This window comes from Apiospora marii (genome assembly GCF_038362585.1).
Source record: "Apiospora marii strain CBS 49790 chromosome Unknown utg000009l_segment0_segment0, whole genome shotgun sequence".
In the NCBI taxonomy this organism is placed as follows: domain Eukaryota; kingdom Fungi; phylum Ascomycota; class Sordariomycetes; order Amphisphaeriales; family Apiosporaceae; genus Apiospora; species Apiospora marii.
Genome location: NW_027117381.1, coordinates 2,828,645 through 2,842,662, shown reverse-complemented (window position 1 = coordinate 2,842,662; position 14,018 = coordinate 2,828,645). Strand labels below are relative to the sequence as shown.

The 14,018-nt window shown below is 52.9% G+C and overlaps 4 protein-coding genes across 4 annotated transcripts; 2 read left to right on the top strand and 2 right to left on the bottom strand.

Moving 5' to 3' along the window:
* Window positions 1-320: 320 nt before the first annotated feature.
* Window positions 321-3,372, bottom strand: PG985_012442 (uncharacterized protein; the record flags this gene model as incomplete). Its single annotated transcript, XM_066832208.1, has 4 exons — window positions 321-2,095; window positions 2,148-2,944; window positions 3,001-3,278; window positions 3,352-3,372. The coding sequence occupies 4 exons, from the start codon at window positions 3,370-3,372 to the stop codon at window positions 321-323; spliced, it is 2,871 nt and encodes a 956-aa protein (XP_066680258.1).
* A 586-nt stretch (window positions 3,373-3,958) lies between these two features.
* PG985_012441 (DNA-directed RNA polymerases I/II/III subunit 10) lies at window positions 3,959-4,357 on the top strand (the record flags this gene model as incomplete). Its single annotated transcript, XM_066832207.1, has 3 exons — window positions 3,959-4,053; window positions 4,118-4,204; window positions 4,306-4,357. The coding sequence occupies 3 exons, from the start codon at window positions 3,959-3,961 to the stop codon at window positions 4,355-4,357; spliced, it is 234 nt and encodes a 77-aa protein (XP_066680257.1).
* Window positions 4,358-8,476: 4,119 nt separating this feature from the next.
* Window positions 8,477-11,011, top strand: PG985_012440 (uncharacterized protein; the record flags this gene model as incomplete). The annotated part of the gene is made up of 7 exons (XM_066832206.1): window positions 8,477-8,598; window positions 8,655-8,865; window positions 8,923-9,021; window positions 9,074-9,235; window positions 9,283-9,448; window positions 9,502-9,913; window positions 9,976-11,011. The coding sequence occupies 7 exons, from the start codon at window positions 8,477-8,479 to the stop codon at window positions 11,009-11,011; spliced, it is 2,208 nt and encodes a 735-aa protein (XP_066680256.1).
* A 683-nt stretch (window positions 11,012-11,694) lies between these two features.
* On the bottom strand, window positions 11,695-13,233 carry PG985_012439 (uncharacterized protein; the record flags this gene model as incomplete). Its single annotated transcript, XM_066832205.1, has 3 exons — window positions 11,695-11,961; window positions 12,021-12,861; window positions 13,055-13,233. 3 exons carry the CDS (start codon window positions 13,231-13,233, stop codon window positions 11,695-11,697), a joined length of 1,287 nt encoding a protein of 428 aa, XP_066680255.1.
* Between the last annotated feature and the right edge of the window lie 785 nt (window positions 13,234-14,018).

The following is a 14,018-nucleotide window of genomic DNA, read 5'->3' as shown; positions in this document are numbered from 1 at the left end:
CGACAAACACCTTTGGCTGTGCCACGACCTTGGCTAGTGCAAAAGTCCGCCTTTTCCACGCCATACACCCGTATTCGGGTGTGCGAGAATGATACTTGGGTCATTGGCACAGAGTGGAGACATGCAGTGCATATGCCTTGAAACAAGGGGTCTTCCGGCTCTCGCCATACCACCAGACGGTTTTATGGCACTGTCGCTCTCTGGTCTAGTATGGACCCTCAGGCGGCTCATATGCCAATGGACAGCAGGCACGCAGCTCCCAGGCTCGCAGAAAGGCAATAGAGGCGACTTTGCGGCAGTCCTTGGATATGTTTGTAATCCTAGGAGCCATTGACATTTCGTTTGGCTGAGAATAACTTGGCAACCTCGTAGAACATGTCCTCGACAGGAGGCATAGCATATACGGGTGCAGAATCCAGCAATTCCGCAAGCTTCTGGGGCGGCACAACCACGGGATAAGCATCGCTCATCTCTGCGTCCTCCTCGGGCCCATCTAATTCCATCTCATCATCGCTGGCCTCTTCAGCATCGTTGAATAGGGCAAGTGGCTTCGAATCAACCTGTTGCGCCGTCTCCTCCACCTTGTCCAAGTTAATGTCTGCAAGTGGTTGAGCAAGCGTCACAGACCCGGTCTGACTGCGCTGGCTGACGGACCATAGTTGAGCAGCAGCATCCAAAACCACAAAACCAGTCGAGCCAGGCGCTGTCATCAACGACACAATCGGGTACGAGAACTTCACCACTGTTTCGGGCTCGCTCTGATCGAGACCGAATATAGCCAGCTCCGAACGGATCGTTCCATGCTTGCCGGGCCGCGACATTGCGACCGCGAACTTTTCGGACGCGTAATCAACAGCAAGTTGGGGAATCAGTAGCGAAGACTTTGCGGTGCTATCATCCGCGCTAAGTCGTATGCCGTAGCTCAACTCATCCAAAACCACGTTGTATACGACCAGATCATCGCTAAGCACGATCAGCTGAGACGTCAAGATTCGCACGGCATGGATGTCACCGCGGCTGAACCCATCCATGGAATCCATCACACGCCCCGACCCTGTGTCGATCAGGTAGACTGCAGAGTCTGCGCCGTTCCGGAAAGCACACGCTACAGTAGATCCATCTAACGAGAATGAGAGAGCTCCACTCCGCGCTGACAGGTCGTTGGGGCTATTCGTAGTAACGCCAACAGGCTTCGTCTCATGCAGATGGACTGTATGGGTGCAGGTCCATTGCTCCATTTGCCGACCGGCTTGATTCTTGACAACGAGACCATCGCGCTCGCGGACCATGGGCTGCCAAAACCTTACGACGCCATCCTCACCAAGAGTTGCGAATCGGTGAGAGCTTGGATCAGCCGACAGGTCGAGGATGTGCTCATTTCGCCCTGTGTAGTGAGGGCCGTTGATGCGGGAAACAAGTTCAAACATGTTATCTTCCTTCCCAGGCATCCAAAACTTAAGATGTACCTCCCGTCGCTCTGCGGACGCTGTGTCGAGCACCGAGACGTCTCTAGACGGCGGGATCCATTCATCAACGGTAGCGAGCCACTTGCCGTCAAAAGACGATTCGAGCTGAGTAACCCGAGGCTCTGTGAGAGGCTGGCCCTTGGGCGTTATGTTGACGTCTGTGGGATGGGTTCTTGTCAACGGTTGCTTGGCAATTCCCTGCACTGTGCTCATCTCCACCGTTTGCAGCATGGGTATCGAGGTTGGAGCCCCAGTGTCAACAATCTGCTGGCCGTTTGCAACACCTAAAAGAAGGTGACTTGGGTGAGCCGGGTCGATCGTCGCAGGTATCCTCATGAATTCAGATCGAAGCCTCTGGTTGCCGATGCGAGCAACGATGTTGTCTTTGGACGGAGGCGGTGGGGTAACAAGGGTCTGGATGCCAGAGACGTAGGTGATGGGCTTCATCTCCGCGGTGGAAAGAACCATGGTAGAGTTGTCATCCAAATGAACAACATACGATGATCCCTTGGTCGAAACTACGATGTTCTCGATAGATCCTGCCAAATGCGGCAAGGGGTCTCGCTTGTTCGTATCGAGCTGCCACTGAATGAGGACCGATTCGGAACCACCAGATATGATATAATTGCCTAAAATATTTGGTTAGAGACGCCGAAGCTATAGAAATTGGAAGGGACTCACCATCGCGCGACCATTTTACGGCGTGCACCGCCTTTCGATGCCAATGAAGCCTTCGTGGCTGAAGCGACTTCGTGATGTTTGCAGACTTGTGAAGTAACCGCAGTTGGGGTAGGATATCGTTGTAGTAGAAGATCCCACCACGAGCACAGCCAACTACCACATCAAGGACGAGCTGATCGCCTGTCTCGACCTGTGATTGTTTCGTCAGGTGAACACGCTGCGCAACTCGAAGATCCAAGCAGGTGATTTCATCGCTGCAGTCCATAATGAACACCTCGTACCAGTGCTCCGAAAAAGGCGACCCGGGTGGCGAGTTCAGAGTACCAATAATGATATCCTTTCCTGACGAAGCTGCCAGAACTTGACCGTCCCAAAGGAATCTCAAATTTTGTATAGGTGCTGCCCTATCCACAACAGTCTTGGTAGCCTGCAGCTGAAGGCCTTGAACGTCACAGGCCAAGACTTGCCACTTGTCTTCCATGGACACGGACACCAAGAGAACATCCTGGGCATCGCTTCCGACTTGACTGACATCGACCTCGAGATCCGAAAGGAGGTCGCACTCCAGCTTGAGGCAGGCACTAGAGCCGCTGCCGGTCGTCCAGTCTATTTTCCATATGCGGCCTGCAGATGATGCGACCCATACCATGTTCGGGGAGGTTCGCGACAGACGCATGGCGACAATGCTCTCATCTTCATTCGATTTTGTCGTGACTTTAATAGGGATTTTTCGGATCAGCAGGGAGTCAACTGTGCTGTAGACTTGAATAGAGGCACTGTAGGCCAGGACGAGATGTCTGTGTAGAATTGTTAGTCGATCCTATAGAGTGGTACATAGGAATTAGTAACCCACTGTTCATCATCGGTTATGATGGCATCAACATCGAGCATCCTCCCTCCAATGGGTTGCGACACCTTCCATGCGTCCGCCACTAGCCCCTCGCCCAGCTTCTTGTCGGTTTTGTTCTTTCGGGTTCGGATGGGAGTTCCAACTTCAGCCTTTGCAGGTGTTTGCACCGAGGGGGTCCCGTTGCGGACGACATCCTTGTGCTTCAACTTTGATTTCTTGGGTGTTGATTTGCCAAAGTCGTTGGCTTCCCGTTTTCTCTTGATCGCCGCCAAGGCCTCGTCCTGAGTAGAACGTGGTGTTAGTTGATTGGGTTACAAGTATATCGTCCATAAATTGAAGGCTTTGCAGACATACCTCGAGTATTATTGGAGCCATTGTGGGAAGGGCGAGATGAGAGAGGCTTGCCGATTACAAGGCCATCCAAATGCACGATCTTTGTCTCTTCAGAGTGCAGGCCGTAAAACATTTCAGAAAAATAACTGGAGTCAGTTTGGCGATAGGCTTATCGCGCTGCACAGGGCGGTAGAGGTGGGGCAGGTACTTCATCGCGGCCATATGGCGTTCGCAACCAAATAGATGAGGCCTCTTGGAGATGTACTACAATATGTATCATGCCACGAAACTCGGTAAGGAGATCACGTTGCAGTTTTTAAAGTAACAACCCAAATATAGAATACCTATTTGACTTATATGAATGCAGATTTCGGAAGTGTGCTGCTGTATTTGATGAATGCTTAGGTAAGGAAGGGCCCAGTAAAAAGTTGATTGGCTTTGCTTATCTTATCCCTGACTGGTCGCGGTGGTTCAACGCCAATGCGCGAGCCAAAGTTTTATCCGTGAGTCGTCGCATTCTGGAAGAAAGACTTTGGGTTTCTTTGTACGTCAAACCACGCGACACAGTCAACCTCACGCCCTTCACCCAACGTATCGCAACCAGACTTCATCGACCTAAATCGCCAAAATGATTATCCCCATCCGTTGTTTCTCTTGCGGCAAGGTCACCGGCGACCTGTGGGAGCGTTACCTGAAGCTCATCGACGAGGGCACTCCCGATGGGTAGGTCATCAAACGAGCACTTTACCCACTCCTCGGCGATTTGCTTGCTAACAAGCCACTACAGTGATGCCATGGACCAGCTTGGCCTGAAGCGATACTGTTGCCGTCGCATGATCATGACCCACGTTGACCTGATCGAGAAACTCCTCAAGTACGCGCTCGTCCTGTTTGGGCAAGATCGAGTCGATATGACTGGCTTCTCGAAAATGCTGCCCCTGGCGGAACGATAGGCGCTGACATTCATCAAAACAGGTACACTCCGGATGGCCGAAACGAGAAGAAGATCCAGCTTGCTCAAGTTTAAGGGGCTCATGACAGGCTCAACCTAAGCCAAACGAAAACATTGCCTGTTCGCAGGCACTCTGCATTAATAGGCGTTCGGTCAAGCGATTTGCATTATGGTCTAAGGATTTTGGGTAGACGAGAAAGGGCAGACAAATAGATCCTTTCGAGTTACGAAATAGACGCGGTGCCAGCGAATCCCTTCAATGTTAGGATCAATATCGGCGGCTGTATATCTACTCCACATTAAGGACTCCTCTTGGGGGCTTGACGTAGACCGCCCGGAAGGCCGAGGTCGAAGGAAGGGTCGGCCGTAGCCACACTCCCTGGCTCCCGCCTTTACTGCGGTCATGGCAGAGGTGATAGAGGTGGTTTCTCATAGCCGGCCCAAAGCATGGAAACAGGGATGAATCGAGAATGCAATGCTCTCTGACCGCCAGGCCGCAGGAATGGTCGATGACACTGCCGTCATGTGACTTGTTTACAGAGTAAGGAGTGCAGTCGCCTTGCCACACAGTTCTTTTGGAATACAGCTTCCATGCATAAATCTACCTCATGAGGACCGTGTTTTCACCGCCTCTTGTTGATAGACATGCTGCCTAGAATTGTGGTCGGTACCAGACGTTCGGGTCAGGCAGATTCATGCAAACGAGAGTACTACGGAAGGGCCAGACTGAAGGGCGGAACTCGTTGCTGCTTTTACAGACAGCGTGGCGGATGTGTTGCAATCTAGGCAGAGGCCATACAAGTCGTTGTAAAAGTAGCAACGTTGGAAGCGTATCAATGGTGAGCTCGGGCCGAACTCTCGCATCCGAATAGCAGTACTCCATACGCATCGGGGAAATGTACCATCACAGTAGTATTTGATCAGCGTGGGTTCAACGGAGGTTTCCTCATTCGGTTTGTAACGCATGATGGGCACCTCGATCCTACTTGGTCGGGACCACCATCATAGTAGCCAGAATAAGAGATGGCTGATGACACTCTTTTGTCATCGGAGATTTTGTAGCATATCATGTGTTTTGCCGCGATGCGTATCTGCATTGGAGGATTCCGTTGCGACATGGCCCAGGTATTAACACACTCCCTCATAGGCCAGGATGCTTCGCTTACCAACAGATAAGTGCATGATTGACAACATCGTCAAGATCACAGGGGGCGGCACGTTGTTGTTGGTTCTAGCACATACATACACACATAAGCGTATTATCCTGGCGGCCAACTCGGAGCTAGTGGTGCAAAAAAGGCGGTTCACTAATACAGCCCGATGGCTCTAATAGGACACACACCCCGAGTTGCGGCGCATTTGCCTTGTTGGCGACGTAGCACGGCGCCTATGCACGTCTGAGGAGCGGAGGCACCCTTTAGCAGCTAGTCGTTCTGGAAGAATACCCCAGCCGCGTCAAAAAAGCCCCCCAGGAGGAGGAGCCCGGCATCCATGTTGCATGTTCGTTGACTCCTTTGCAAAACAGCTCACGGGAGAAAAGCAAACGTCTATTTTCAAATCCCGCTGGTTGCCAAGCGAGTCAAGGCATATTTTGGTCGATCAACCCATGCGATTGCTGTCCGCATCGGGAGTAGTGGTTGAAGGGATATGGCAACCACCATCTTTCGGAAGAAAAAGAAAGAAAGAAAAGAATTTCCATGCTAGTTGCTAGCTCTCCAATGGCCCCCAACTCAATGAGATTGCAGAATTGCAATTGCCGTCCTCAGCCTTACTGAAGCATCCAAAGCTTGGGCAGCTTCTTGCGCCTGAGTGGTTGATTGGGAGACATGGAGCTCCCGGCCACCGTCTGTCGGTGTGAGTCCTAATCAGCTCATGCCTACCCCTCCAGCTTGACCTTTGTCAGCTCTAACATCATCTTCGATAGCCAATGGACGGCTTGGGGCCTGCCCTTGGCGTTGGGTGGGACAACTTGATCGACAACGAATAGTTCGTTGGATGCCTTTTTTTTTTTTTCCCTGGGCACTAAGCTGGGGGGCAAGGGGCGGGCGGGCCTTGCTTTCTGTTGCTACGCTATACTATCAGCATGAAGATTGATAGCCACAATCTTTCTCAGTTGAGATACTATACCGCTCGAAATAATGACAGCTACCTTACCACTCATTGCATGTGTACTCTAGCCTTTGCCATTGTCAACATGTACCTACATGTGTTTGAGTTGGGAGGTGCTGTATTTCCAGTGACAGGTCTTTAGAGAGGCAGTAACGCCTCCCTGTAACCGAATGCCACAAGCACATGCCCCAATATGCATTGCTTACGGCGTCTGAAGCTTGCTTCTTTTACTACTATCTCAAGTCGTGTATCGTGAGAAATGCAGATTACAATACATGATTTCTTCTTTGTTCGGTGGCGCCCGTGGCCGCTCAACTTGTCGCAGTTGCAGCTTGGACCCTTTTTGGGGTGTCCCGCCCGCGGCACGCTAAGGCTAGAGTGGTTTCTAAAATAGCCTGGACGCTCTACCCAGATACTCGGATTTCGAATTGGGGGTGATGAGGGGAACTCGCTCACACTCCATTTCCTGCCCGGTAGCCGGTCGTTGTCGAGAGGCATCTCCATCCAGAAGGCTGTCCCTATCCGCCCAAGATTTGCAGCATTTTCCTTGCTGCTTTGACAGGAGTCAGTCATATTAGCGGACAGCGCACAGCTAAGGCAAGGGCGTCGATAGGTTTGAACCAAATATTAAGTGGTTTCTACGGGGAAGGGGGCCCAAAACCTAAGGTTGTGTCAAGCGACGTCAGACTCGTGAATATTTGTCTCCAGGCTGAACATAGTTGAGTATGTGTTCAAGGCCGGCAAAGTCGATCCTTACGAGCCGGGCATGACCGTTGCAACCGGTTCGTGCCACCGCTTTAGGGAAGGAGATGGTGTAGGTATGTACTCAGGACGTGCATCTCGCCGCAACAACAGTGCTATCATGGCATATACCCATTGGTCCGTACATGCAATCAACCCTGAAACATTTCTGCCCCGGCAGGCTGGTTAGCATGGCTCCAAGGGCTAACTCGCATGGCAAATGGCCAGCGTCCAGATTTCTTGAGCCCAAATTCGGGACCAGGGTCATATATGGGAATCCATGCGTGTGACTCGCCGGTTGAAGCGAGCCACAGCTACTAAGCGCCGAGGCCCTGTCCACTCCATGCAGCCCACCCACTCAAGACCCTCGCCCATCCTCCGTCAGATCGGCCTGCTGCTCTCTGACTGGCCGGGCTTGCTGATTGAATGTTGCGCCCAAGAACAACATGCATCTGCAAGCTCGTGGGCGACTGTACCGCATCATCTCTAGTTTCCTGGGAAAAAATTAAGAAGCTCTAACTAACCAAGCTATTCCCTACCACAATTCCAAGGAAGTGGCCACTCATCAGGTCCAACAAAAGCTCTCGCAGGTCGATTGATTCTCTATTGCTGTGTGTAGTTCAAAGCTCCGGAGGGGCGGCTAACCACCATTCGCACACATCACGGCTCGCTATCACATCTTGCTATAGACGCTGCCACCGGCCTCGACAACAGCCCTAATAGCTCCCATCCAACTCCCGTCAGATTCCACTCCGCATCCAGTGGAGATTCCACTGAGTGGAGCAGCACCTTGCGACCCCTCCTTGAACCCCGTCACGATTGACCAGCTAGTTGTAAGTTGCTTTGCTGCCTGCTTTTCTCGAGCGCGCCTACCGGGAGGAACCCGGGACCATAGCTTGACCCTGTCGACTATAGAGTTGCGCATGCTCGATACTAGCTGAGCCATCCGGCCCGAAAGAAGACCTATGCACTGACTGCGACATAGGCTGACTCGATCGATTCTGCCCAACTAGAGCTATCCGGACCGTGATCAGATACCATAACTTTAACTAACACCCATCCTGTCACTCCGCCATCAGTCTACCCACCGTCTCCGTCGACCAAGCTTCCCAGGACGTTCTTTTTCCGCGACCGCCTGCCCAGACCAAGCGCAAGGCATAGCCGATGGCCCTGCCCGACGGTCGTCATTCAGAAATTGCTTAGTTTTAAGCGCGCTATATGGGGCTCTCGGCCATCTCTTTGGTTTAAAGAGACGCGGTCCGCTCGGAATCAGGTGGCTAACTCGTTGGTTTATAACAAGGTCGACCTAGTTGCCGACCTCGCTCACCAAGCTGTGGGACAATCATGGCTCTCGAGGCTCCGTTGAAGTCAACGACCGGAAATATTTTAGCTGCGTTCTCGCCTCATACCGAGTATCCGGTTTCTTCGCCTGAGTCGCCGCGCCCTCACTCACACTATCGCACAATGTAGGTTATCAGAGCTGCGGTAACAGCCTACCGGTTGCTGATGTTGCTTTGATTAGGTCGTCTGTCGGTTCTGTCGAGTCGAACACCCTCCGCCCCTCTTCCATTGCTCGCGCTTCGTCGGCCAACAATCACTTGATGAGTCCCAGTGATATCGTGGGCCCTTCCCCGGTAACATCTGTGGGAACAGAAGTCACAGAAATAGAAGATGAGGCGTCTGACGATGCTAAACTTGAGTCGGCATCGGAGCACTCTGAACCACAGCCGCAGGTAAGGCCGTTGACAGAACTATCTGCGTTTTATGGCATTGGTGACTAACTTTAGCAGCTCTTGATGCTGCGAACTAATATAACGGACCAAGTCCGGCAGTCTTTGAGTGAAGAGGCTGTTTCGGTTATACATGCCCCGGAGAGCTTTCAGAGCTGGGTGAGTACATCCAAGGCGAGGTAAAGATTCGGTCGCTAATTGCAATATTTAGGCATCCTCTGACACTACTGTCCCACAAACCAAAGCGGCTCAGGATAAACAGCCGCCCAAAAACGGATCGCCTAGAAATCTATCACCCAAGAATCTGTCGCCCAAGAATTCGCCAAAACCCGAGAATATCAATGTTCCACCACCGAACGACCACTCTTCAAAGGTATGAACTCTTCTCCTCATCACGCATAATGTACTCATATTAGATAGGCGAAATCCCCAGGCTTGCCCACACCACCACCCATCTCGACAGATGTCAAACCTGCGAGGTTTAGTCTCGAGGGTGCCACCCCTAGAGCACAGAACCTCCAAGAGGTGCAGTGCTCCCTGAGCGATGCGTCTAGGATCCGTTCAAGTAGCACTAGCAGTCTTGAACGTAGGTCAACCTTGTTACCTTTTTGGTCCCTCCAATACTTACTTGTGAAGCAGTCATTCCAGAATCGAGGGAGCCGGAGACTGACGCCGAGCCCGAGACTGAGGCTGACTACGAGGACGAGTTTGTCACACCCAGCGGGGACGAGGACATGGACATCAGGTCGCTCAAGACGGCTCTTGGAGAATGCTGGACACTATGCAACACCTTGGCTACTCTCAGCACCCACCATCGCGAACGGGTTTTCATCACTTCAGGGACCCCCGATGATCACGAAAGAGCATGGAAATGCTGCTGGAAACTTTGTCAACGCCTTTATGACAACCGGGACGAGGACGATACTTCTTTTAACGTCAGAGTCAACCTTGACCTGTGTCGGGACTTTTGCCAGGCACTTTTCGATGTAAGACAACGAAAGGACGAGACTGCAGATTCAGTATTGCGTGTAAGCTTCGAGCTAAACAACCAGTACGTCAAAATAATTTTCCAGTCAAGTCGACCCCGAATGAACATGCTGACATCGGCACTAGTCTATATAGCGCTCAGGATAATCGCAACCTACCAGAGGCATTCCGTGAAAGGACTCTGGACTTTTATATTACGCTATGCCATCGGCTCATGAAACAACGCAACGAGCTTGCTGAGGAAACTGACTCGCTCCTCCGCGCTTGTTGGTCGCTTGCAGAGATGCTATTTAGCATTCGGCAGAATAAGAGAGATGGGAAGGTGCCTGATGAGGAATTGCTGGGTTCGGCCGTTCAAGCGTGCTGGGAATTATGTGACATATTCAGAGAAGGCTGGACACAAATACGGCCGGATAGGGGCACTCCGAGACCAAGTCAAACGAACTTCTTCAACTACCAGCCGACCAGCGACCGCGAACAAGATGGAAGGGCAAGCCGGACGTCAAACCGCTCTAAAAGAGAGAGTCTAAGAAGCGCTCCCCAGGACAAACCCAAAAAGCCCCCTCCAGTGCCTGAAACGCCGGTGACGGAATTCGAAGATACACCCATTTCGCCTGACCAGTCACCACAAGTCCCCAACATTATGGTTTTCGGGACAGAAAACAGCCGAAGTGGTGGGCGTTGGTCCAGCAGTGCATCGAATTTATCAAGCTACTCCCAGAGTAGTCAGAGGACATCTAGTACCGCGACCACGGCGACAACAGCAGAAGATGTCAATATCGCACGGCTCAAGATGCTGATTTTGAAAGCAGCTATGAACGTCGGCTTCTCTCGAGACGAGGGGGCCAAGGGCCACAATGGAGCTGCTTCGCTACAAGCCTTCGTAAAGTCATTGCCCACGGGCTCGTTCGGCTCTTTGCCGACCCACACCACATTGCTACAGAATTACAAAAACCTGGTGGTGGCCGACTCCTCATTTCGACAAGCATCAACGTTGCCATCCAAAGGGAAACGAGTCACTGCCAACGATATGGCGAAGAGTATAACATGGATGACCCATCGCTCTGGCCAATACAGCTTTCTGCGGGAGCTGTTCAAACTGGTATTCGGTTTCCAAATGGATGAAGCTGAAACTCGAAAGAATGTCAGTATATCGGTCTAGGATTCTGGCGCGTACATACACACACACACACACACACACACAACTCTCGATCATCGAAAAGAAAGGAAGCGGCGGTCACAGCCGAAAACCACGAGGGATCCCCGGCGCATTCGATATGTTGGATGACAGCCAACGTACACTTCTGTCAACGCTTGATTTTTGTTTGTTCATTCCAGCCCTCTCTGCTGAAGATACCCTTATGGATGGATTTTTTTTGGGCGTATATAAGGCTGGGTGGTTTGGCTATAGACTTTTTGTAAGCAGACCTTGCGTTTCGTCGGTTTTATTAATTACGGCAAAGCAGGAAGGAGTTGTTTATTCGATTTACCCAACACGGGGGACATATTTACTATATCAGCATGGCCATCTCCTCAATATATACGGCACATCGTTTTTCTTGATTCAGTATACCCCTTAAGTTTCTAATGGCGTAGGAGTATTACCGCAAAAAGCTGCTTCAAGATTATTAAAAGCTTTTGAGTTTGTTATAGACTGATTCTCGTTCGGGGAAATATTGATTCTGTTCACGACTGATCGAACTAGACTTAATGAAGATTAACCTTTGCTGTATTAAGGAGGTGGTGGAACAGGAACGATAGAACAGAATGAGAGCGCAGAGCCTCGTTGGAACGAAGCATGGGAGTTCGGCGTCCACTCTATGATGGTCCAGCATCTAAACTATCTCAGCCCTCCAGCTCGCACGGCTCCATCGCCATGCTCTCGCCAGCTACCGAGCCCGGCGCGGTCGTAGGCTCGGGCAACCCGGAGCGATCCTCGTACTGCTCCTCCATCACCGCCTCCTGCTCCTCCTCCTCTCCCTGGGCGTGGCGCTCCAGTCGCGAGACCTCCTCGAGCCTGGCGCAGAGGTGCGCTGCCATGGCGTGGCGGAGGTCGCGCATGCCGCCGAAGTGGATGCCGCCATCCGCGTCGTGGCGGTGGTTTGCCTCGATCTGTGGAACACCCAGGTTAGTTTGAATGGCGATGGGTAGAAGGTTGCTCAAGAACTTACGGGGCAGCCATGGTGGCTTTTGCTGTGCCAACCGATCATGTCTTCTTCTCCTGTTTCGCTGAGGCCTGCGCGGGGAGACAGAACGACCCAGTCTTCCGACAAGCCACTTTTCAGGGCCGGTGCGAGCGGGAAGGGCTTCTCGTCGCCGCCTGCTGGTGCCTGTCCGGCGAGCTCGGCGGAAGAACCCGGGAAAGCAGTCGGGGCGGGCGCCGTCATCTGCATGGTCGCGTCAGGGGTGCTGCCGCTGGTGCTGCCAAAGGGGGCTGTCGCGGAGCGCATGCCAGCCGCGCCCTTCTGTGCCAGTGAAGAAGCGCCCTGGCCCGGTCCGCCCCAGAAGGCGCCCCCGGGGCCCGACATATGCCTGCGGATCATGATTGAATCATTTCCGGTCATGGCCGTGTCGTGCCCTGGGCCACCACTCTGGGCGACCGGGCCATGGGAAGGCCGAGTCGCGCCGAACGGGCCGCTTCGCGGGCCGCTACTGCCGCCTGTCGTCGACATGCCTGCCGCTGCTGGGATGGTGCCAGCGGTCGCGGCGGCGAGGCCCGGAGCAGCAACGAGACCGCCACCGCCCGAGAAGGAGGGGCCGCCGAAGTCGAAGCCTGGCATCGTCGCCAGGGGGGCCGGTTCGGAGGCCAGTCGTGCCGGGAACCCAGCGGCTTGGTGCTGCGTGCTCGCTGGCAACTGTTGGTTCGTCGGGCCTGCGCTCAGGACGACGGGTCGCATCTGGGGCCGGCCGTACCCTCTCTGCGACAGACTGGCGCCTGCCAGGGTGCGGGCAGAGTGGGTGGCGCTGTCTGTCGCAGAGGAGGGTCGCATTACTCTGTTGACCAGAGGTACTCTGCGGAGAGACACGATTAGTTACTCGAGTATGCGCCAATGATAATGGCCAAGGGGTAAGAGTGTGGAAATATGGGGAGTGGAGTGGCTTTAATGCTTTGAGGGGGTCCTCTTCTTGATAAGAGGTTAGGCATAGGGGGCGTGAGGACTACCCATCACTGGAGTCAGTTGAGGAAGGATCTCGGAAAACTTACCCGAACTCTGCGTCCTCGCCGTATGCCGACTTCAGGTATTTGACCTGAGATACGCCGAATCTCTGATCCCCGAATGCCTGCCGGTACGCCTGCACGATCTCCGGCGCCTTCTTGCCATCGATCCAGGCGTCCAAGACGAACTGGATCTGCTCGTTCGTGTAGGATCGTGTACCTCCCATCTTCGCTTATGCTGCTTCTTCGTTCTCTCTGCTCTTCGACTGAAGCTGTGTGTCGCTGTCACTGTCGCTGCTGGTATCTGGCGGTACCTGTGGCTTGATGTGGGGATGCTGGCGGCGCTATACTCTTTAGTACAGACTATACTGAGTTGCTGCTGCTGTTCCCCTTGCTGTTGGTATATGGTGGTACCTAGGGGACTGAAGACTTGCTTGCTTGCTTGTTTGGCTGGTGGTGTTGGTGATGGTATACTGTGGTATCTAGATGATGGTCTAGAGGAAGAAGAGACTCTCGAAGGTAGAGAGGCACGTGGCAATTTATACCCGGCCCGGAGAGAGTGAACGCAGCGGCCTGTTGCGCAATTGAATGTTAGTCCATGTCGTGTTGACTTGAACTGAGCTGTGCGTGACCAAATGAGGCGGGAGCTATACATACATCAGTCAAAATGCATTGGGATGCACACGAGGCGAGTGCCACCCACACCACCCGACTTATACTGACTTGTCCTTGCTAGCTGAGACGATAGCTATTCACCCCATCCCCTGCACACCGTGACAGAAAGGCGAGGCGAGGAGAGGAGAGGAGAGGAGAGGAGAGGAGAGGAGAGGAGAGGAGGAGGGAGGAAGCAGAGGGAAAGGGACAGCCTCAGCGGTAGCCCCAACCCACTGCAGGCGAGGCAGGCGTGGTGAGTATAACTGCTTTATAGATGCTGAATTCAATGTTAGCTAGGTTCTTCGGCGATATGAAATAGCTGAAACGAGTTCTCGGCGATTCTTAGGAGGTAGGGTAT